Source organism: Bos indicus x Bos taurus, chromosome 18, assembly GCF_003369695.1.
Source record: "Bos indicus x Bos taurus breed Angus x Brahman F1 hybrid chromosome 18, Bos_hybrid_MaternalHap_v2.0, whole genome shotgun sequence".
NCBI lineage: Eukaryota > Metazoa > Chordata > Mammalia > Artiodactyla > Bovidae > Bos > Bos indicus x Bos taurus.
In genome coordinates, this window is record NC_040093.1 from 31,205,326 (window position 1) to 31,227,929 (window position 22,604).

Below are 22,604 nucleotides of genomic sequence, written 5' to 3' on the forward strand. Positions count from 1 at the left end.
AGTTCTGTGTTTAATGTTTTGAAAAACAGACAAGCTCTTTTTCATGGTGGTTGGATGATGCCTTGGGCCCGAGCAGCCCTGCTGAGGGGCCTGTGCGCTGAGGATCCCCAGGGTGTATGCTGGGGATAACTCTCAGGTAGGCTGACTCTCTGAAAGTGGCCTCACGTGGCAGCGGTGGAGGCAGGGCACTACCCTCCACTGGGCCTGAGACTCCTGGGCAGGGATGATGGAGGAAATGGGGCAGGAAGACTCCTTGTAGCAACTCAAATCAACGTGACTTCAAATCTGAAGCAACGTGACTTCAAATCTGAAGCAACGTGATTTCAGAGCCAGCCCTCCTGCCCTGAGATCCTGGCTCTGCCACGTGTCAGCTGTGTGACCTGGTACAAGTTACTTCACAGTTCCAGGCCTAGTTTTGTCTTCCATTAAACAGTGATGATAAGAGGAGCCACCTCGCAGGGTTCAAGTGAGGTTACAGCACGAAAACATGAGGTATGAAACCAGAGGCAAGGGGAGCCTGTTCTTGTGTCAGAACAGGATGTCCGGCTCTCTGCTGGCTTGGGAGACCCCCACCCCATGGGCCCCAGTGTCAGGAACATGACTGGCTGGGAGTGAGAGGTGGGGGGATGGGTGGAGAGTACAATGCACTGGCAAATATTTGCTAATTCGAACAGCTGAATGTGCTGTTCATTGAGGGACTGGGTGAAGGTCATGGCTGGACTGGAAGCCAGATCCTCTCCTGGAGTTCCAGCTCACACCTCAATTTGGAGAGCCTGAGGACCAAATTTCTCTCCTGCCAGAAACAACCAGGGCAGCTTCCTGAATCCTCTTTGGAAATTTCCCTGGTGGGGCCATTCCCTCTCTCAGAATCCCAGGTACATGCAAGGGCTCATGAGAGAGAGACTGAGAAAGAGGAAGGTGGGTGATGGAGGGAGGTAACCAGCCACAATGAGATACCACTACACATCCATTAAATTAATCAAATGTAAAAGACTGATAAGACGAGGTGCTGGTGAGAATCTGGAGTAATTGGAACTCACATATATGGCTAATGAGTATGCAAAAATGGCATAGTCAAGTTGGAAGGCAGTTTGACATTTTCTTTCAAAGTTAAGCACACACTTTCCATATGACTCAGTGAATCCACTGTTAGCTATTTGCATGTGTGCTAAGTTGCTTCAGTTGTGTCCAACTCTGCAACCCTATGGACCAGACTATAGCCTTCCAGGCTCCTCTTTCCATGGGATTCTCCAGGCAAGAATATGGGAGTGGGTTACCATGCTGTCCTCTAGGGATTGAACCTGTGTCTCTTATGTCTCCTGCAGTGACAGGTGCGTTCTTTATTGCTCCTGCCACCTGGGAAGCCCTAGCAATTTACTATTTATGAAATGAAAGCATATGTCCAGGGACTTGTCTGAAAATGTTCATAGCGACTTTGTTGAAAATAGCCTAAAAATGCTCAGTCGCTTCAGTCGTGTCCGACTCTTTGGGACCCCATGGACTATAGTCCACCAGGCTGTTCTGTCCATGGGATTCTCCAGGCAAGAATACTGGACTGGGTTGCCATTTCCTTCTCCAGGGGATCTTCCTGACCCAGGGATGGAACCCATGTCTCATGTCTCCTGCATTGGCGGGTGGGTTCTTTACCACTAGCACCACCTGGGAAAAAGGAGAAATCACTCAAATGTCCGTCAGTGGATGAATGGGTAAAATGTGGCGTGTCATATATGGAGTCTTCTTCAGCAAGAAAAGAGAAAAACTACTGGTTGAATCTCAAAAACATTATGCTAAGAGACAGAAGCTGGTAAAAAAAAAATCAATTTATATGAAGCTTTAAAAAAGGCAAACTATAGCAACAGAAAGCAAGTTAGTAGTTGTGTGGAATCAGGTTCGGGGCAGTGCCAGGGTGCACAAAGGAACTTTTCTGAGCAATGGATGCATCCTAAAACTTGATGTGATGGTGGTTGTACGTCTTATACATTTATCCAAATTTATAAAACTGTACACCCATTTCACACCTAAAATGGGTGAATGTGTATGTGAATTATTCCACAATAAAGCTGTTCAAAAAATCAGTTTACCTAAAACTAGTCCTGGGAGTCCACTTTTGGGAAGTACACTGTGCATAGCAGGACTGAAAAACAGAAGCATGCATGCCAACAGATGCTTTCAGGATGCTGGGGAAGCATTAGAACCAGACAGTGTTCATGAGAACGGGCTTCCCTAGTGGCTCAGTGGTAAAGAATCCACCTGCCAATGCAGGAGGTGTGGGTTCAATCCCTAGGTTGGGAAGATCCCCTGGAGAAGGAAATGGCAACCCACTCCAGTACTCTTGCCTGGGAAATCCCATGGACAGAGGAGCCTGGCAGGCTACAGTCCATGGGGTCGCAAAGAGTCGAACAAGACTTAGCGATGAACTAACAAGAACAACAAAAGAAAAAAAAGAAAGAAAGAAAAAAAAAAACAAAAGAAAGTGTTCTTTAGAAAGAAGTCTCCTTTCTCATCCAGAGTTGGTCATCTCAAGCTCAAGGGTGTACTTGTGTGCCACCTGGTGTCTATAGTGGGCAATGCGTGAATCTCCATCCTTCAAGCCCAACTTCAGGGGGCTCTGATTGGGCTGAATACAGTGGGTAGAAAGAAGGGGGACATTTCTCCTGGGAAACCAGGTACTCAGAGGGTCAGAGGGAGTCCAGGATCTATGAGAAGAGGGATACAACCTCTTATTGATATAAAGAAAGTGCTTTGGTGGAACAAAGAGGCAGAATGAACATAATTGGTGCTTTTGCATATTGAGATGAAATATAAGATAGGGTTTTGGTGGGGTGGGGTGCGGGTGGGAAGAGATGGTGAAAAGGAATTAAAAGTTTAGGGAGAATGAGGTCCATAGGAAAACGAATCATGTCAATGCCCACAGTGAGTTGGGGAATGCTCAGCAGAGGGGATGGTTGGAGGTGGGGGTCGGCAGTAGCAAGGGGGATTCTAAAAAGCAAAGGAGACCTCCCTGGATGAAGAGGCCATTGGGAGCCAACAGACAAGTCTCTTCTCCTAACATCCTAGATCTTCTGATCCCTCAATCCTGCTTCCAGGAAATATCTCACAGATAAATCTCTTCATGGATGTGCTGCGATCATGTAAAGTCTGGGCCCTACAATGTCTGCAGAATCACTGAAGATAAAGACAGGTTCAGGAGACAGTGACTGAGGAACCCGCCCAGTTCTCCTGACCACTGTGCAGCTGGCCCAGGCTCCAGCAGCCCATGGACAAGCCCAATTCTGCTTCCTACAAAAAAAAAGGGTCAATCACCTCTGTGGGACACTAAGTGAAAGAGAAGTTTGTTTAAAGGTCAACAATAGATAGCACTTAGTCTAGGAAGACAATGGGTGGGGATAGGGACATGGACATTCTGAGTAATGGGTAGCCTGGGTGGAGGGCGGGGCTGAGATCCTACACTCCCAGGATCCTAGTGTCCAGGTTTCTGATTGGCCATTTACAGACGGAGAGCATGGGGGCCTTGCTGAGAGCCAGGTGTGCAAGGTTCCCCAAGCACCTTCCTTCAGAGGTAGAGGAGAGAGAGGCTGGGGAGGCAGTGGAAGTAAGGAAGGGAAGACGGGGCTCAGGGTCCAGTGGAGTGCTAAAGAAAGTAAACTTCCATTAGTGTTTGCTCACACAGCTTCCTGGGAAGGTTTATTGATTGTGTCTGAGAAGAGAGGACCCGTGGCAGGCTTGGGAACATCAGGCAGTTGGTTCTTCAAGGTTTCCGGGAGGATAGATGGGTAGAAGAATCAATGAATGAATGAATGGCTGTGTGAATGAAAGAAAAAACTGCTGGCTCCTCACTGGGCATGTGTGGGCACATCTGGCAGAGCCCCACCTATACTCAAGCCCCCAACCCCCCACCCCCAGATGCAGGAAACTATAGTTCTGTGTGCTTCTCCTTGGTCTCCATTAGCTCCTGTGTCTTCTGGGGTAGGGTCTTCATCCAGAACTGGAGCCTGTGGGCCTTCAGGGCCCGGCCCACTGCAGGCTGCGTGTTCAGCTGCATGTATTGGTCCTCCTGGTCGAACATCGGCCAGTGGGGCAGACCCTCACCATTGGGGTTCCTGTAGACATGAGGGTCACTCTGAGTCCTACCAAGCTCAGATCCAAGCACCCTGACAGGTCAGGCAAGGCAACCAAACAGGGCTTGGGGAATGAGAGGGGAGGTTTCTAGAAGTAGGAAAGAAAGAAACCACCTCCCACTAGAGCATCAGTTCTACAGGAGGCAGGGCAGCCTTTGTTCCTTCCTGACAGAGGGAGGTTCTGTAGGTAACAGCACTGTCACCGCCCCTCCCCCCACCATCCAGGTCACCCAGAGATGGAAAGAGTGTCCAAGAGGATCTTGGAGCTGGGGAGGGGGCCATGCAATGAAGGACACATACACTCATGAGTCACCGTAGACAGATGAGGGGAGCCCCAGATGGATTCCAGGCCCTGCCCTCCCCACCATGGGGTTAAAGTAGGGGTGTGACATCTCACTGATTTCGAGCAAAGTTGGCCCAATACTTGATCATCTTCCTGCTCAGCAGCTCCTCCTCCTCCGTGAATTGGACTACAGAGCAAGAAGACAAGGGTCCAGGTCAGGGCAGTTCAGTCCGGCACGTGGGTCATTCGCCCGTCTCCCCACCATCCCAGGCTCTGCCCTGTCATCCCCAGCCTTCAGCTCTGCCCGATCCCCAGGCCCTGTCCTTGCCCAAGCCCCATATATTCATCCCGGCCTCTGGCTGACCCGACACTGGGTTCAACCCTGACCTAGAAGGCTCTCTTCTTCTGACACTGGAAGAGATTTAAAAAATAAATAGGAGGGCTTCCCTGGTGGCTCAGCTGGTAAAGAATTCATCTGCAATGAGGGAGACCTGGATTCAATACCTGGGGTTGGGAAGATCCCCTGGAGAAGGGAACAGCTACCCACTCCAGTATTCCGGCCTGGAGAATTCCATGGACTGTATAGTCCGTGGGGTCACAAAGAGTTGGACATGACTGAGTGATTTTAAAAAATAAATAAATAAATAGGAAAAAGAAGGGTAGGGAGGAAGGGAAAAAAAAAAGAGAGAGAGAGAGAGAAAAATGCCTTTGAAATATGTTCTCTGCACCCATGCCAGACACCTAAAATCAGGGTGGGGAGAGATGGAGTATAGGTTCTGGTCTGAAGAGTCCTGGACTCCAAGCTCAGTTTTTTTTTCCCTTTCCTTTTCTTCTTCGTCTTCTTTTTTAAAATTTCCTTTTCTTTTTTGTACCTGCAGCATGCGGGACCGTAGTTTCCCAGCCAGGGATTGAACCTGTGCCCCCTGCATCAGGAGTGTAGAGTCTTAACCACTGGACCATCAGGGAAGTCCCTGGAGCTCAGTCTTTCCATCTGTCAGATCTTGGACACCTGATCCCGTCCTCTCTCAGAGCCTTAGTTTTCTCATGATTGCCCTCACCCAGGGTCTCAGCGAGCATCCCACATCCTGGGAACAAGGAGCCCCACCCAGGATGACTCACTTTGCTCATTCCTGAAGAGGAAGAGAACCTCATCTCCATGGTCCGCCCTCACAGAGCTCGGCCTGACATCCTTGAAGAAGCTGGACTGATGTTGGAACTCGTAGAAGTAGACAGGGGCGTGGGAACCTGGGGAGGTAGGGCAGATGGGCCATGACATGGCAGCCCCTCACTGGGAGCCTTCCTGCATGATCCATGGTGATGACATAGCTAGGTCCAAAGATGGTTGGAATCTGGACAATGGGGTGAGGGAATCCCAGGCTGGAGCAACGGCAGTGGGAAGGGCCTGGGTTCAAATCGTGGCCTTGGAACTTCCTAGGGTGTGGTCTTGGGCAAGTCACTGAAGGTCACTGAACTCTTTTCCTCTTCTGTAAAATGGGATAAATGTCTGTCTCTTAGACTAGCCATGAGGATTTACCGAGATGAAGGATCTCAAGTGCCTGGCACCTGGGGCCCAATAAATATATATGGGTGGGGACCTGGACACTGGTAGACCTCCCCTGACACCTGCAGCTCCAAGCTGCCCCCCTGCCAGTCTGGCTTTAGTTACAGATGTACTTACGATGAAACATTGCTACTTGGAGTGCAGGGATCACAAAAAGGTAGTCCCCCATAATCTCATGGAGCTGGTTTTGGAGGGTCTGGTGGTCTTCACTGTCCTCTATGTACTCCTCCATCAACAGCTCACCAAACTCAGGAGGCATAGTCTGCCCCAGGTGGATGAGGGAGTCAGGTTAGGCAGGCTGGCAGGGGCCGGGAGGCAGCAGGGGCAGAGGTGGGAGATGGATTCTGGGTTGGGATTGGGAACTGAGGACAGGGACCAAGCTCTGGTGGGGGTGGGGGCAGGTATTGCATAGACAGGATATCTGGGTGATGGGTTCCCCGTGCCTTGGGATAGGAAAGGAACCCCTTCCCATGAGGGCAGGTCCACAAGAACCTCACCGTCATTGTTGACAATTCCTGCAAGGCATTCCTCACGGACTCTCTGCTTATTTCCCTCCTAGTGTCAGAATTGTTCACGCTCTGGGTGGTGGGAGAGACTCAAGTTGGAAATAGGATGGGCCCAGAACTATGAAGCCCTGAGGACTTCCCATTGGATGGGCTCCCAGGCACCTGGAGGCTTGGGAGTGGGCCTCACCAAGGGGATGATCCAACCATACTCATCATTGTTGACACCAATGATGCTGGGGACAGGTTGAAAGTCGTCAGAGGCCAGCAGCTCCAGGGGGTGCTTGGGCAGGAAGATCCCATCCACCACGCCGGGGATGATCTTGATGAGCTAAGGATCCTCAAGGTCAGGTCGCAGACACTTTCTGATGCCACAGACATCATGCACCCCTTCCTGGTTCATCCCAGGATGCTCACACCCATCCCAGAAGGTCCTACATCTGCCTCAACATGGCCTGGTCTCAATTCGCACCTCATCTCCTGTAAGGGAGGCTTACAGGAGGCTCCTGTAAGAGGGCTATAAGGACACCACAGTGTGGAGCTAGAAAAACTTGCCCGTGACAGTGAAGGGTACCCAGGCTTGCCTGCCGCACACCTGATTGCCCCTCCCTTCAAAGCCACATCCATTCAGCCAAACCTTGTTGATGGCCAGAACCTCCTCTTCATTCTTGTGCCGCAGGCAGTCCACCAGGGCCTCTGAGTCAACCTGGCCACAGGCAGACAGGTTGGCTACCACCTGTGAAGAGATCAGGCAGTGGTCGGCTCATCCTTCCAGGTAGGGGAGAGAGGTATGCCCAATGCCCCAGGTGCAGGCAGGTGTACCCCCAAATCTCACAGAGTATTGTGAATGGATTTCTACAGGGTTGAAATTGTCCCAACCTCCCTGTTGCTCAGAGGACTCAGCTGGGGGGGGGTGCCATCCCACTTTCCTAGATGGTCCTGCCTCTGATGGGGGTCCCAGGGCAGAAGTTCTATGGGCCACGGAACACACTCAGCCTCTGAGCTGACAGAGTCCTGTGAATTCTGACCCCTGAACAATCCCCAGGTAGATGGCTGTTCCCAAGGTCCTCTGATGGCAGGGGAGTCCCTGTTATCTCCACTTAACAGACAGCATAATGGGCTGAGGGCTAAGAAATGCAGGGAGCAGGTCTGGGCTTTCCACGGGTGAGGGCACTTACTTTGGCGATCTTGTCAGATGAGTTGATGGTGAGGCCAGGCAGCAGGGCCACGCCACTCTCCATGATGGCGCCATGGAAGAGTCCTTGGGACATGGGGGATATGACATGCAAAGACACGCTTATGCCACCCGCAGACTCGCCAAAAATTGTGACACGGCCAGGGTCGCCTCCAAAGTAGGCGATATTCTGCTGGACCCAGCGCAGTGCGGCCACTTGATCCAGGTAGCCCCAGTTGCCAGTTGCGTGCTTGTCTCCAGTGCTGAGAGGTGGCAAGGATGAGGGTCATGGGGCTGTCCTAGCTCCATCAGTCCTCGTTGCCCAGCCCAGCCCAACCCCAGACTCACCTGAAGAAGCCCAGCAAACCCAGGCGGTACTGGATAACGACCACCACCACGTCTCCAAAGGCTGCCAGTGCAGAGCCGTCATACATGGACGCCATGCCCAGGACAAGCCCGCCACCATGGATCCACACCATCACCTGGGGAATCCGAGGTATAGTTACCATGTGGCTCCCACCTGGCCCTAAACCCCACCAGGGCTGCTACCTAAACTAACCACCACTTTGACTCTGCTCACCTAACCACATGGACAGAACTCTAGCAAGACACAGTAGTGTCTTCATTACCTGGACTGAAGGTGACCCATGTTCTATCAGGAAAACCCACCTCCCACATGTAAGGCCTGTCCCACTTACCAGAGCCTGGCTCCATTTCCCCCAGAACCCTCTGAGGTGGAAAGAAAAGGAGTGTTTCTCTGATCACCTTACATGCATGCACATTAATTAAGAGTACTCCATTCTCACTGGCCCAATGGATAATCCAAGACTGGGGTCTCTGGCCACCTCAAAGTGCAGGCCTTAGGCACCTAGGTACCTGACTGGGTCCTGGGTATGAGTTGGTTGGGTGAGTCCACTGTCCCTCCTAGGGACACAGTTTCTGACCTCTGAGAGCAGCCAGGGTTTTGTGACCCTGTGCCGAAGGGTCAGCAATCCACGCTGGGTAAGAAGCACTCAGTGTCTTAACAGGGTCCACGTGCAGTGGGGCTCAAGCTGATCTTGTCCTTTTCAATCTTCTTGCAGAAGAAACATCCTCCCACCCCTCACCCAGTTATGTCCTGGCACTCACAGGCAGATTGGAGCCCTCATGGGAATAGGCAGGTGTGTGGATGTTGAGGTACAGACAATCTTCAGACATGGAGGTAGAAGGCAGGGTCACATTCCATAGTTCCATGCTTTTCATGCCGTCGGCGTCCTGCGGACACCTGGTGGTGGCAGGCAGTTAGTCCTGGGGCTGTGCAGTAGCTGTAACCAGATTCTGGGCCCCGATTTACTCCCAGCTACTTGGTCCAACTTTCTCTGATGCCCCACTTACATGTGATCCCTCCTTAAAGGACCTTTGCACCAGGTTACAGTCCACAGACTCTGGGAAAGCTGGAATGGAGCCCCGTCTTCCAGGGAAGCCTCAAGTTTATGAGGGCCTTGGATACTATCCTCCTGAGGCTGAGAAATCTTGACTCTTGAGGGCCTCTATGAGAACTGTTGGTTGCCTGTGTTGACATTCACCACCATATCCCTGTACTCACACACACCTGGGACAGGGGAGTAGCCCGTACACATGTGCTGCCAAAATGAATGGCTTAATTTCTCAAGAGAAGAGCAGTGCAATGTCCTTTAAAAACCTCAAGTCAATCTCTCAGAAAACCTCATCTCTCCCTCAAAGTTTCCAGCTGCAAGAACATTCACACATTCCTTGGTCAATTCCTTGAGCTCTGGGCCAGGTTGCAGTTGTGGCACCTGGCCCTGTTGGTTGGCAGAGTGACTGTGAAGACTCAGGTCTGCCACTCCTTGGGAATCTACAGTATGAGCTGCTAGAATCAGGAGCTCCTACAAGGGTCAAACCTCTTTCAGAGCCACTTTCTCTGGTGTCAGAGATCACTTGGTATGATTAAAACTTAGGGAGTTACATGTCTCTGCTTGTCCCTTCAGCATGTAGATCTAATGCTCTTTTGAGTGCTAAGTCCTCAGTCTGGGAAAGTTACTTTGCTCTTTCAAGCTTCAGCATGCTTATCGGAAAAATGCATTCGAATATCCATCAAACTCAGAAGGAAAACTGGCTGTGGCTTAGATGAAATAACAACTGCAACCTGGCCCAGAGCTCAAGAGTACCCTCTATACCAGGGCCTAAAGTTCCCAGACCTCCTGCTTACTTGGCTGGCTGGGAAGTCCCATCCTTTACACCACTCCAAGATTCTGGGGGCTCCGGGGGTGCAAATCGCAGCGGCCCTACAGGTGGCTTGGCAAAGGGAATTCCCAAGAAGGTGTGGACCCCCACATCAGCATTATTCACGTAGACAAGGCTCCCCTGTACCTTCCCTGTGTGTGTGGTTCGGACAGGGCGGGTAGAGTCCTGGCCTGTGGGCAGAGAGATGGACATCAGGGTTGGGTCTCCCCATTCAGCTGCCCTCCCAGACTGTTGATGTTTTCACCTCCTTCCTGTCCTCAGCTCAGCTCAAGGGACACTGATCTACCAATACTTGCTTTACAGACTCCCTGCCTGTAATTCTGCCCTGCCCCCACTGCCTTTACTGCTCCAGCCTTTTCCATCAGGCTCAGTGTACCTCTCTGGGGCTTGGCATCATGGTTTAGCCCCAGGAGCCTCAAATAGCCATATGAGCTTGATGGGGGTGAGAGTGTCCCTTCCACTCACTGTGTGCAGGCCTAGGAGCAGCAGGAGAACTATAGGAATCAGACAGACAAGATTCTTGTCCTTAAGGATCTCACATTCCAGGTGGCAAGAATGACATAAAGTATTCCCCAAATAAAGAGTGATGTTGTGAGGAGAACTACAGAGGAAAGGGCAGCTGTGTCTAGAACATTAGAAAGCACAGCCCGCCCTGCTAAAGGGATCTGGCAACCAGGAAGAGATTAAGAGTCACCTAACACCTTTGCCTCATTGCAGCCAAGAAAGCAACATGGGCCACCAGCAGCTCTATTGGATCCATCAGAGAAAATTCAGCCAGAGTTCTCGCTCTTGCTGGGTCTGCTCAAACCACCATGGTCTGATCCAAAAATACGGCCTCAAAATGTGCCACCAGCGTTTCCACCAGTATGCGAAGGACATCAGTGTCGTTAAGTTGGACTAACTGGACTTGCTTAAATGGATCGTCCAGCACATCTACCTTATGCAGAAACAATACTAGCTCTTTGAAAATAAAAGTTTAAAAATTTAAAAAAAGAAAGAAAGTCACCTAACAGTTGGGGAGCTGAAATTCCTAATAGATAAAAAATTCTATAAATAAGAAAGATGACAGCAACGTACATTTGGCAAAAGAACATGAAATGGTGAAAGTGCATATTCAGATAGAATGAGGAATACCAATAAATAGCTTTTACACAAATGAGATATTTGTCTCAATCATGCTAAGAGAAACGCATACTGAAACCTGAATGTGATGTCAGCAACTTATTTTGTCACAGAAAGCAAGACAATCAGACATTGTATGTTTTCTATTGGAAGTCCATTGTACTGCATATGAAGCAGTCTTGACCCTAAACAAAACAAAGCAAAACGTAAAATCTGAATTTGATCGAGACTCTAGAATATAAATACAAATTTACAGGCACACAGGGGGCAGAGAAACAGTTAAAAGACACCATACCAGCAAAATCCAAACTCTGTTATATATAGAATTTAAAAAATGATACAAATGAACAAAACAGAAACAGATTCAGGGACACAGAAAACAAATTTATGGTTACCAAAAGGAAAAAGGGGGGAGGAATAAATTAGGAGTTTGGGATTAACATATATGCACTGCTGCTGCTGCTGCTGCTGCTGCTAATTCGCTTCAGTCATGTCCGACTCTGTGCGACCCCATGGACTGCAGCCTGCCAGGCTTCTCCGTCCATGGGATTCTCCAGGCAAGAACACTGGAGTGGGTTGCCATTTCCTCCTCCAATGCATGAAAGTGAAAAGTGAAAGTGAAATCGCTCAGTCGTGTCCGACTCTTAGCGACCCCATGGACTGCAGCCTACCAGGTTCCTCCATCCATGGGATTTTCCAGGCAAGAGTACTGGAGTGGGTTGCCATTGCCTTCGCCAATATACACACTACTATATATAAAATAACCAACAAGGGCCTAGAGCCCTTATACAGCACAGGGAACTCTACTCAATATCTCATAATAATCTATAAGGGAAAAGAATATGAATATGTTTATCACTGAACCACTTTACTGTACACCTGAAACTAACTTAACATTATAAATCAACTATACTTCAAGAAAACAAACAAAAATAACCCAAATCCCAACTCTGGGATCCTCTCCAGAATAAACTAGTTTCTTCAACACAACAACAAAATCACAAGGAAAACAGAAGCAAGGCAGAGAAGGAATCTGAAGATTGAGCTTCACGAAATACTTCAAAAAGACAGGCAATAATAAATGTTGGAAAGGATGTGGAAAAACTGGAACCTTCGTACATTGCCAGTGGGAAAGGAAAATGGTGCAAGTGCTTTGGAAAACATCCTGTAGTTCTTCAAAAAGTTAAACATAGAGTTACCAAATGACCCAGCAATTCCACTCCTAGGTATAAACTCAAGAGAATTGGAAACATGTCCACACAAAAACTTGGGTATGGATGTTCATAGCAGGATTATTTATAATAGCCAAAAAGTGGAAAGAATCCAAATGTCCATCAACTGATAAATGGATTGATAAAATGTACAATATCTACACAATAGAATATATTATTCAGCAATAAAAAGAATTACCAAACATTCTACAACACAGATGAACCTTGAAAATATGCTAAGTGAAAAAAGCCAGTTCTAAAGCACCACATATTGGATGATTCAATTTATACAAAATCACAATTGGGATATTCATAGAGAGAAAATGTTGGGGCAAAGGGAAATCAATGTGGTAAACTCCATAAATATACTAAAAACCATATTAAAATGTGTGTTTATTTATTTTATTTCTTTGGCTGTGCTGGGTCTTAGTTGTGGCATGTGGGATCTTTTTTAGTTATGGCATGTGGGATTTAGCTCCCCGTGCTGTGCTGTGCTTAGTTGCTCAGTTGTGTCCAACTCTGCGACCCCATGGACCGTAGCCCGCCAGGTTCCTCTATCCATGGGGATTCTCCAGGCAAGAATACAGAGTCGGTTGCCATGCTCTCCCTCAGGGGATCTTCCCAACCCAAGGATCGAACCCAGGTGTCCCTCATCGAGGGCAGATTCTTTACCATCTGAGCCACCAGAGAAGCCCAAACATACTGGATTGGGTAGTCTATCCACGCTCCTGGGGAATTTCTTGACCCAGGAATCAAACAAGGGTCTCCTGCATTGCAGGCAGATTCTTCACCAGATGAGCTACCAGGGAAGTCCCTAGTTCCCTGCCCAGGGATCAAACATGTGCCCCCTGCATTGGGATCATGGAGTCTTAGTCACTGGCCACCAGGGAAGTCCCTACAAACCATATTAAATGCTATGTGAATTATATCTTAAATTTGCTATTAAAAAAAGAAGCACAGCTACCAGTTCTTAAAGTATGAATCTTATATAAATCGTGGTTTTAAAAAATGTCATAAATATCATGAGATAACATGAAAAAACAATGTTTGACTAGATGTTTGATTACATTAAGAAATTATGAGAGATATACACCTTTTATTTTAGTAGGACATGATTAAAAAAATTTACAAGTGATGTGATGTCTGGGATTTGTTTCAAATAATAGTGCAAAGGAGAGGTGATAATCCAAACAAAACTAAGGTGCCCAGGTCTTGATAACTGTTGAAGGCATACTGAGTCTGCTATATTATTCTCCCTACCTCAGATGGGGAGCCCTGCAGTGCTATGTGACCTCAGGCAGTCCTGACCCTCTCTGTGCCTCAGGGTGCAGGGAGGTATCCAATCAGGCTCCCAATTCCTCTGGTGCTATCTCCACCGGTTCCCACCTCCTTGGCGCCTTTCCTCCTGCATGCTCAGGTTCTGTCTGCAGAATTTGGCAGATCTGAGCCTGGTTTCATAATAAAAAGTGTTCATTTTTTTTAAAAGAAAGAAAACAAAAAACAGCCTCACGTGACTGTACTACCCTATACCTATTAGATTTACACGGATTAACATGTTTGATGACACATAGTGTGGGTGAGGCCAGAGTCAGCAGCTATTCTCACGCTCCACAGAGGGTAACTGAGCAATGCCTTTTCAAGTCAGAAGGCCCACCATTCTCCCAAGGAACATGCTGCTCTCTAGTTCCTGGTGGGATGGAATGTCTATCCATGTAATTCACTGCCTCCACCAGCCTCTAATGCTGGTTGTTTGTTATAGCAAAGGACAAAACCTGCTAAAATGTTCCTGATCAGAGGCTGGTTACATTGAGGATGCTTACTTCTTGAAGAGAAGGCCTTTCATTAAACAGGATGAAGAAGTTCTACCACGATGGGGTGTGGAAGTCACTCCTGGGGTCAGGAAGTGGAAAAGCCGGGACCAGAAAGGGAGGCAATGGGTGACCATTTAGGTGAAAACCAAGGATGCATGCACACACCCATTCTTGGGTGAACTCCTGGGCAGTGTGTGGAAAGCCCTGGAGATCTAGATGGTCCCTGTCAAAAAGCTAGGACTTGGTAGAACAGGAGAGGGACAGACCCATCACCTGTACTTATCAATTCTTCTGCTCTGAAAGTGGGTCCAATCCAACACAGCAACATGTTTAAAAAGAGGCCTCAGCCAAGCTTAGCAGATTGTGGTGCTGGAAGATTCCGGGGACCTCCTAGAGTCTGGTGAGCAAGGGGTCAGGGTGGAAGCCCAGTGGGGTGGGCCACGGGGGAGTCATGAGTGTGTGGACCCTTCCTGGGCAGATTGGACTGGGAGGGGACAAGATAGTCAAGTGTCACAGGCAGAGAACCTCTGAATTACATGATCATAGGGTTCAAGAGCCGGAGAAGGCAACGGCATCCCACTCCAGTGCTCTTGCCTGGAAAGTCCCATGGATGGAGGAGCCTGGTGGGCTGCAGTCCATGGGGTTGCTGGGAGTCGGACACGACTGAGCGACTTCCCTTTCACTTTTCACTTTCCTGCATTGGAGAAGGAAATGGCAACCCACTCCGGTGTTCTTGCCTGGAGAATCCCAGGGACGAGGGAGCCTGGTGGGCTGCCGTCTATGGGGTCGCACAGAGTCGGACACGACTGAAGCGACTTAGCAGCAGCAGCAGCAGGGTTCAAGAGCAGGTACAGGAGCTGGGGCTGTGCTCGGGTACTGTGCCCACATAGCCTAAGCTACTTATCAGTAAAAGCTACTGATAAGGGCTGGCACAAAGAGCTATTACCTTTGCCCTGAAGGCTAAGGCATACCCTCACCTCGGGTGGGTGCATGGGGTGAAGAGGATGTGGCAGTCTCTTCTGCTAGATGTAGCTGCTGGGGATGGGGGCCTCTGTAGCCTGAGCCAGTAACCTTGCCTACAACTCCGTGGAGAGAGATTCAGAGGCTGTCAGGACGTCCCTCTGGCCAAGGTTGCAACGCTCAGAGCCAAACGGTGGCAGGAAGGTTATTATTATTGTTGATGCTATCACCGATCAGCTCCAGCTCCACCACGAACACTTAGAAGGGAAATGTTCCAAATAACTTCCCACCCCGCCCGGCTGCGTCTCGCAACCTAGAGCCCGTTTGCCCCTCAGCGTAGCTAGACCTGGGGCAGGCCAGACTTTTTCTCGCCTCTGGGGACGCAGAGATGCGTGGGATCACGGTTCTGTTACTGTAGCGCTCCAGCGGCTCCCACCTCCCGGACGCCAGTACCCGCTCTCCCACCCCCACCTCCATCCCCACAGCCTCTGCAGAATTTGGCCAAGTCCTACCCCGGTCCCTATGTTGCCCTGCGCGGGAGCCTCACCCTGGCCCGGGACGAGGAGAAGCAAGAACCCGAAGGCCACGGCCCTCAGACGCAAGCGAGGCCCGTCCGGCTTCATCGTGAGCTCAGAAGTCTTTTCTGTACTACTGGCGGGCACACGGCTTTTCAAGAGGCTGCGCGGGGACCCGTCCAGCCAGGACTCGACCAGTCAGTGCCTCGCCCAGGTCTGTAGTTTGGACTGGGCAGGGCGTAGGCGGGAGCAAAGGTGGGTTTGGCAGGAGAGCGGGACTAAATGGGTTAAGCCCAGTGGCAGGCAAGGGCTAGCACAACCGCTTCCCTTCTGTCTGGGTCCCCTTGGGCTTCCTTCGAAGAGGCATTGAGGCTTCCGCAGTTCTCCGCAATACCAAGACCCCTCTCCCCAAACTTGCGTTCAGTGTCCCTACAGTCACAGGCTTGACAAATGTGGTGCTGGGGCGGGGGCGGGGGGAACCGGTGCGAGGAGCGCGGAGAGGGAGCAATAAGCTGTAATTGGGGAAACCGGGAGCGTTTCCTTGAGGAGGGGCACGATCAGAATTCCCACAGACAAGAGATATCAAAACGACTTTCGTTCAGAGGGAAAGGAACCGCTCGAGTAAAGGCAGGAAAACGTGACTGCCAGTCATTCCAAAAACTCCTCCTTGTTTTCAGGGATCGATTTCCTGGGTTCAGCTTCATCCCCTTACTGTCTCTGGTCTGAGGGTCTCCTTGAGCCCCCCGCCCTACTCAGCAAAGGTCCCCCTTTTGAAATGCACACTTGATTGTGGCACTCATCTTAAGGACACCCTCAACCTCATCCCGGGTCTTTCCCTGTCCCCAGCTCTTTCCAAAATCGAGGTCAGTTATTTATCCATTGGACAAACATTTAAAGAACGTCTGCTGGTCCGCGTGCTGGGGACTGAGAGAGCACTCTCGGGCCCCAGGTGCAGATGGAGCTACAGGTGCGTGTCCGGGAAGTTCCGAAACGCAGTGAGCCGTTCCGGGGCAGACAGGCAAGTCTAGGCAACTGCCCAGCCTACGGGGCAGGTTTCTCGGAGGAAATGATGCCTGGCTCGATCTCATTCGGATCTTCAGTGCTCCAGCCTTATCCTGCGGTGCCCAGCACCCTCCCGGCTCGCACAAGTGCTCCCTTCTCGGTGCCGTTGTTGGAGGCGCTCGGTATGTTCCCGGGTCCGGGTGGAGAGCTCATGGTGGCCACCGTCCCACCCATACCCCAGGTGGAGCAAGAGCAGCGCCGCGTGTCCCTCGCGTTACCCCGTCACCACGCCACGCCCCATTCCCGTTCCCCGGAAGTGCGCCGTAGGAGAGGAAGTGCATGCCTAAGGTCGCCCGCAGCGGTTCCGCGATGGTGGGCGGCGGCGGCATGGGGGGCGGTCTCCTGGAGAACGCTAACCCCCTCATCTACGAGCGCTCTGGGGACCGGCCAGTGTCCGCGGGCGAGGAGGACGAGCAGGTTCCAGACAGCATCGACGCGCGCGAGATCTTCGATATCCACCGCTGCCGGGCGCGGGGGTGGAGGGCGGTTTTCGGGGGCATGGGATGCGGGGGATGAAGTGACGTTGTGTAGTCGGTGCAGCTGTGTTAGGGCCGGGCATTCCGGAGGAGGCTTCTCAGTGGGCAAAGGCGCAGAGTCCTCTTTCCTTCACTTGGCACATTTGATTCGCTCCATCAATGACCCGGAGCATCCCCTGACGCTAGAAGAATTGAACGTAGTAGAGCAAGTCCGGGTTCAGGTGAGTCACTCCCAGCGTCCAGCGTAGCGACTTGTTCGGGAGAGCCACGATAGCTCAGCTGTGCACCTAGGGGCTGGTGTGCTTTCAGGACACGGACTCCTCCCTCAGTGGCTCTTTGGAACATTTGCACACCCATTTTATGGATGAGGAAACTGAGGCCCATACTTGTTAGACGACTTGTTTGAAGCAACAGACTAAAAAGAGGGGCTCAGGACTGAACGGGTCATGACTCCTAACATCCCTCTCCCCAACTAGGTGAGCGACCCCGAGAGCACAGTGGCTGTGGCCTTCACACCCACCATTCCACACTGTAGTATGGCCACCCTTATTGGCCTGTCCATCAAAGTCAAGCTTCTTCGATCCCTTCCCCAGCGTTTCAAGGTGAGTTTGAACTTAGCCCTGTGGGTGGGGCAGCTGTGAGTGTTTGTCACTGAGGAGGATATGGGAGCATGAGTCTGGATGTCAGAGAGATCTGGAAGGAACCTGGCTAGCAGAGATGAAATTGGGAGGAGACTTTCCAACTGGATAGGACAAGAATAAAGACCCACATGGAAAGTGCAGAAAAGTAGTGAGGAGTGTGGCAGTTTGGGCAGTAGGGAGCCACAGATAAGGTTGGAGCAGGGGTGGAGGGTGCAGGCAGGTCTTTAAGTCAGTAGCCATTGGCCAGACATTTGGGTAGTGATGTACTGGCAGTGAGTGGATTTGGAAGGCCGGAGTCCAAAAGCATAATTAGGAGTAGGATCAACTGGAGGGGGTGAGTGGGGAGAAGGGGGTAGGCAGGTGTGTGGGTGCTCAGGCCCACCTCTCTCCCTCCCAGATGGATGTGCACATTACACCAGGGACCCATGCCTCAGAACATGCAGGTAAGTGTGGGCTGGTATTGAAGCATTAGCCCCGAGGCTTCCCCCTTGCCATGATGGTTTCTAGGGCAAGATTGGGGGTGTGGCACTAGGCAGATGCTTTAGGTGGCCGCCTAAAGCAAAGTTGGCCTGACTTGAGTCTCCTGTGTTTACCATATTCTTTCACTCCTGCCTTCTCTCTCTTCTAAGTATATAGGACCAGGGTGTGCCAGGCCTTATAGTGTAGCAGGCAGACGAGAGTGGCCAGGTGGGAAGGGGTCATAAGAAAGTGGGGGAAGTATGGGCTCAGATGGTTGGGGTAGCCAGATCAAGACTTGGAATCCTGGGAAGGTGACAGGAGGGCTTTGTTGGGGGTTGGGGGGGTTAGATATATTTCACCACTCTCTTCTTTCCACCTAGTGAACAAGCAGCTTGCAGATAAAGAGCGGGTGGCAGCTGCCCTAGAGAACACCCACCTGCTTGAGGTTGTGAACCAGTGTCTGTCAGCCCGGTCTTGAGCCTGGATTTTTGCTCCCAGCCCCACGCAGGGCTCCTGGTTTTGTTTTCTTGAATCATTGACAATAAGAAACTAACATTTTGCATTTTGTAATAAACCCTTAACTTATATTCATTTCCCAGGGTGCCTGAGAGTCTTTCATCTCTGTGGGGTCACTCTCGATTTGGGATGGGGGTGGTAGTGAGTGCCTATACAGGATGAGTCAAGGAGGTTTGGTTCATTTAAAAAATTTCTCCCAATGATTTGATTGGGAAAAGTTGCAAGTATGCCAAAAAATTGAAAGAATAAGGTAGCACACAGTCTTGTATACCCACCACCTAGATTTAACAGTTCTTAAGATGTTACAACACTGGCTTTATTTATATGTGTGGAGAATATAAATATACCTGACAGTAAACTGCAGACATACAACCCTTCACTTCTAAGTACTTCATCTTATGTCTCCTAAGATTAAGCCTGTAACCACAGTACTGTTATCTGGTCCCAAAGCAAACAATTCCCTGACACTAATATCTAATATCCAGTCATATATGAATTTCCCCACAGTGTCATTCATAATTGTTTGTTTAATCAGGCTCCAGTCAAATTCCATGTATTGCATTTGGTTGTCATCTCTTTAGCCTCTTCTAGAACTATCTCCCCACCTCCCCACCTTTTAATCTTTCTTGACACTATTTTGAAAAGCACAATGTGAGTTGTCCTGGAGAAGTCCCACAGTCTAATTTCTTCCTTTGCTGTGTTTCCTATAAACTAGGAATTGGTTGAGTTCAGGTTAGTTCTATTAATGAGAACCTTGCCCAGGAGTGTTCTATGCATCCTTAGTATCCACCAGTAGCTGTGTGATGCCAGCTTGTCCCCATCCTCGGTGAAGCTCAGTCTAGTCCCCCGGCCAGGGTAGTGACAGCAGATTTCTCTGTTGAAAGCCACCTGAAGCACTGTCTCCACCAGTATCCTCCAGTTGTGTCACCCCAGGTGCTCAGGTCTGGAGCCTCTGCCTCCCACAGCACAGTTGGTCACCAGGATAGGCTGGGGGGCTTAGCCCTTGGATCAGCCAGTCAGAAGTCATAATGTGATTCCCTGCCTCCATTTCTTTGAGGAAAAATTCAGTTATTAAGAAGACTTGCCAGCCCATCTGGTGGGCAGAGCCTTCCAGAGGCCTCAGCAAGGGGCCTGGGCCCTTGGCACATCTGTTCCTGGGGGCCTTCTGAAGATATTGAGCCTGTCCTGAGAGTGGGCATTGGCAGAAGCCTAGATATGTTAGTACCTAGGTGGCCAATTCTTGAGCCAGCCCTGTGTGGCATCTTTCTTATCTCTATTATGCAGGTGAGGAAAGAAGCTTCTAGAATAAGTAAGTGACTCCCAAAGACCTCCAGTTAGAGTAGAGGTACCTAAGGAGTTCAGCAGGTACTGCTCAGCTGGCAGGGGGCGCTGTTGCCTGGCTGGAGGGGCCTATGCTGTGTTAAGTCACTTCAGTCCTGTCCCACTCTGTGTGACCCCATGGACTATAGACCACCAGGCTCCTCTGTCCATGGGATTCTCCAGGCAAGAATACTGGAGTGGGTTGCCATGCCCTCCTCCAGGGGATCTTCCCGACCCAGGGATCGAACCCTCATCTCTTAAGTCTCCTGAATTGGCAGGCAGGTTCTTTACCACCAATGTCACCTGGTTTCCAGGCAGGAGTGGCTTTGCCACCCAGTGACCAAGATCTGGCAGCTCAGAGAGGTGGAGTCATCAGTTCATGTCACCCAGTTTCTTCATGTGTGATGTGGGAAGTGGTGACAACAGCTCAGGACTGCTCTGAGGGGATTGCAAGTGGATCTAGGACCATTTCAGGTGACCTTCCAGGCAGAGTACCCACCCTCCCATTTCCAAAGATGAGGCAGCTCAGTGCTCCAGAGAGGCAGGTGACCAACCAGCCAGGGTCCCTCAGGCCCCAAGGAGGCTTCCCAACCACCAGTACCCAGCTGTAGATTTCACCGCCTGTGTACGTCTGCAGTGACAGCCCGGATCTGTCTAAGATCTGTGGTGTCTCTGTTCAGCTGGGGGTTGTGGGGGGGTGGGTCACAGGGGAGACAGGTGTCACTGAGTCATTCAGCTGGCCCTCCTGGCAGCCAGGCCACAGTGGATGAGGGACACCAAGCTGCTCACATCCAGCCAGCCAGCGTATCAGATATCCCCTTTTCAGTTTTGACTCATCTGGGCCTGGCCCCCAGCTGCCTGCAGTGACACCATTTGTGAATACTGGACTAATGCCTGAGTAACTTTCTGGAATCCCAGCTGCTATCTGCAAACACGGGGGTAGGGGTAGGGTTGGAGGGTGAGGGGGGAATGAAGTTTCAGGTCCCTGAAGCCCTCCACCAGGTGTGTCTGGCTGTGCTGTTTCTGGCCTATGACTTCTCAGGCCTCGGTTACCATGTCTACAAAATGGGAACAACAAATCATAGCTAAGTGAGACCAACCCAGGGATTAGAGGACACATATGAACATGCCAGGTCTGTCCATTTTTGCTCATCATCCTGCCCAAAGCACAAGGGCCTGGCATACAGTTAGGTAATACAGGTCAGTGAAATGAATGAATCGAGCCTTAGAACAGAACAGAGGAACTGGGGCATGGGAGCTGTGGTGTGAGAAGGGGTGGGGACACTGAAATCCAGCCAAGTTCCCTTTGCAGCATTTTGCTACCCCAGGAAGGGGAAGGGCTTAGGGTCCCACAGAGAAAAGGTGGGTAGTGGGGAGAGGGGAGAAGTATCTGTACCTGCCCCTGTCCTGGGCAGACCACTGTTGTGGACAGAATGGAGCAGGAGCAGGAGAGAACCAGCAGGAGAGGGCCCACAGAGCCACTCAGCCTGTCCTGTCCAACCAAGGGCGATAATAAAAGTGTTCATACTGAGATATCGATATTACTATATGCCAGACACATGCCAACCAGTTTACCTCTGAATTTCATGTTATTTATACCTTTTCTTTCTTCTTTTTTGGATGCACCATACAGTGGGTGGGATCTTAGTTCCCCAACCAGGGATCGAACCTGCATCCCCTGCATTGGAAGCATGCAATCTTAACCACTGGACCACCAGGGAAGTCCTCAGATTATTCATATCTTATAACCACCGCCATGAAGGCACTATTCCTGTTCTACACAGGAGGGAACTGAGGCTCAGCCAAACTAAATGGGAAGAGGTGAAACAGCTAGCAAGGTGCAGAGCTGGGATCTGAAGGCCAGGCTCTCCTGAGGGTGTTCTTGCCTCGGTCTGTTCCTCCTAGGCAGCCAAGCTCAGCCCAGAGAACTGAGAGGACGGAGAATTGGGGGTGTTTCAAGGGCATGTCCTGGTATGGTTCCTGGGGCCCCTGGCCATACTGATGCATGTTGGGGAATGCTTGGGGCCTGAGTGGCCCAGTGTGGATGCAGTTCCCTTGGCAATGAGGAAACATTGCTGAGGTCAAGAGCTTAGATTATCAGAGGGGAAACCCAGCCCTAATTCCTTACATGACCACAGCTACCCCCCCAACACCCACCCTCTGTCGGACATCCAGGGGCTCTTGTCAGCAGCAAGGTCATGTGTAAGGTGGTTAGGAGGGGCCGTGAGCAGCCCAGCTGGGATTCCTGATGGAAAGTGGTTTGCTGGCTCTTAGGACTTTTGTTGTTTGTTTGGGTTTTTTTGGGCTATGCTGCATGGCATGGTGGGATCTTAGTTTCCTGACCAAAGATCAAACCCATGCCCCCTGCATTGGAAGTGCAGAGTCTTAACCACTGGACCACCAGGGAAGTCCCAAGACTTTTGTTCTTTGACAGGAGGCTCAATCCATGACTCCATCTTCCCACTGGACCTGGTCCAGGAAGCTAGAGCCAACATGGGGTTGCCCAGTCCTCCCAAGACCCCCCAAGCCATGTGAAGGACACAAATGGATGGACCACCCCTCAGTTCAGGCCTTGCTTGCTTTGAGGACGTCAAGAACTAGAGGGGCCTGCGTGAACTCTCTAACACT

The 22,604-nt window shown here is 50.5% G+C and overlaps 3 protein-coding genes across 5 annotated transcripts; 2 read left to right on the top strand and 1 right to left on the bottom strand.

Moving 5' to 3' along the window:
• Positions 1 to 3,651: 3,651 nt before the first annotated feature.
• Positions 3,652 to 15,720, bottom strand: CES2 (carboxylesterase 2). Of its 2 annotated transcripts, XM_027516350.1 has the most exons (12): positions 15,535 to 15,720; positions 9,849 to 10,053; positions 8,768 to 8,903; positions 7,988 to 8,121; positions 7,644 to 7,902; positions 7,103 to 7,201; positions 6,656 to 6,796; positions 6,460 to 6,540; positions 6,080 to 6,224; positions 5,521 to 5,646; positions 4,516 to 4,588; positions 3,652 to 4,100 (listed from the first exon to the last, which is right to left on the bottom strand). In XM_027516350.1, the coding sequence occupies exons 1-12, from the start codon at positions 15,608 to 15,610 to the stop codon at positions 3,914 to 3,916; spliced, it is 1,662 nt and encodes a 553-aa protein (XP_027372151.1). In that variant the 5' UTR covers positions 15,611 to 15,720; the 3' UTR covers positions 3,652 to 3,913. The 2 variants fall into 2 exon arrangements, with proteins under 2 accessions (XP_027372151.1, XP_027372152.1); XM_027516351.1 differs by lacking the exon at positions 9,849 to 10,053 and having other exon boundaries at positions 15,535 to 15,659.
• Positions 10,062 to 11,368, top strand: LOC113876762 (40S ribosomal protein S29-like). Its single transcript, XM_027516354.1, has one exon. It carries the CDS (start codon positions 10,614 to 10,616, stop codon positions 10,782 to 10,784), a length of 171 nt encoding a protein of 56 aa, XP_027372155.1. The 5' UTR covers positions 10,062 to 10,613; the 3' UTR covers positions 10,785 to 11,368.
• On the top strand, positions 15,486 to 18,733 carry CIAO2B (cytosolic iron-sulfur assembly component 2B). 2 transcript variants are annotated; one of them, XM_027516352.1, is made up of 6 exons: positions 15,486 to 15,757; positions 16,746 to 17,015; positions 17,182 to 17,261; positions 17,517 to 17,642; positions 18,079 to 18,124; positions 18,521 to 18,733. In XM_027516352.1, exons 2-6 carry the CDS (start codon positions 16,844 to 16,846, stop codon positions 18,616 to 18,618), a joined length of 522 nt encoding a protein of 173 aa, XP_027372153.1. In that variant the 5' UTR covers positions 15,486 to 15,757; positions 16,746 to 16,843; the 3' UTR covers positions 18,619 to 18,733. The 2 variants fall into 2 exon arrangements, with proteins under 2 accessions (XP_027372153.1, XP_027372154.1); XM_027516353.1 differs by having other exon boundaries at positions 15,533 to 15,716.
• Positions 18,734 to 22,604: the final 3,871 nt, after the last annotated feature.

Excerpts from the sequence above, each read along its gene's own strand:
- LOC113876762 (XM_027516354.1), top strand. The coding sequence starts at position 10,614 with ATGGGCCACCAGCAGCTCTATTGGATCCATCAGAGAAAATTCAGCCAG.
- CES2 (XM_027516350.1), bottom strand. The coding sequence starts at position 15,610 with ATGAAGCCGGACGGGCCTCGCTTGCGTCTGAGGGCCGTGGCCTTCGGG. Across the intron at positions 8,904-9,848 it reads GGGACTTCCCAGCCAGCCAA|GTGTCCGCAGGACGCCGACG; the intron begins GTAAGCAGGAGG and ends TGCCACCACCAG. Across the intron at positions 6,225-6,459 it reads AGGAATTGTCAACAATGACG|ACTATGCCTCCTGAGTTTGG; the intron begins GTGAGGTTCTTG and ends CACCTGGGGCAG.
- CIAO2B (XM_027516352.1), top strand. The coding sequence starts at position 16,844 with ATGCCTAAGGTCGCCCGCAGCGGTTCCGCGATGGTGGGCGGCGGCGGC. Across the intron at positions 17,016-17,181 it reads CGACGCGCGCGAGATCTTCG|ATTTGATTCGCTCCATCAAT; the intron begins ATATCCACCGCT and ends TTCACTTGGCAC. Across the intron at positions 17,643-18,078 it reads CCCTTCCCCAGCGTTTCAAG|ATGGATGTGCACATTACACC; the intron begins GTGAGTTTGAAC and ends TCTCCCTCCCAG.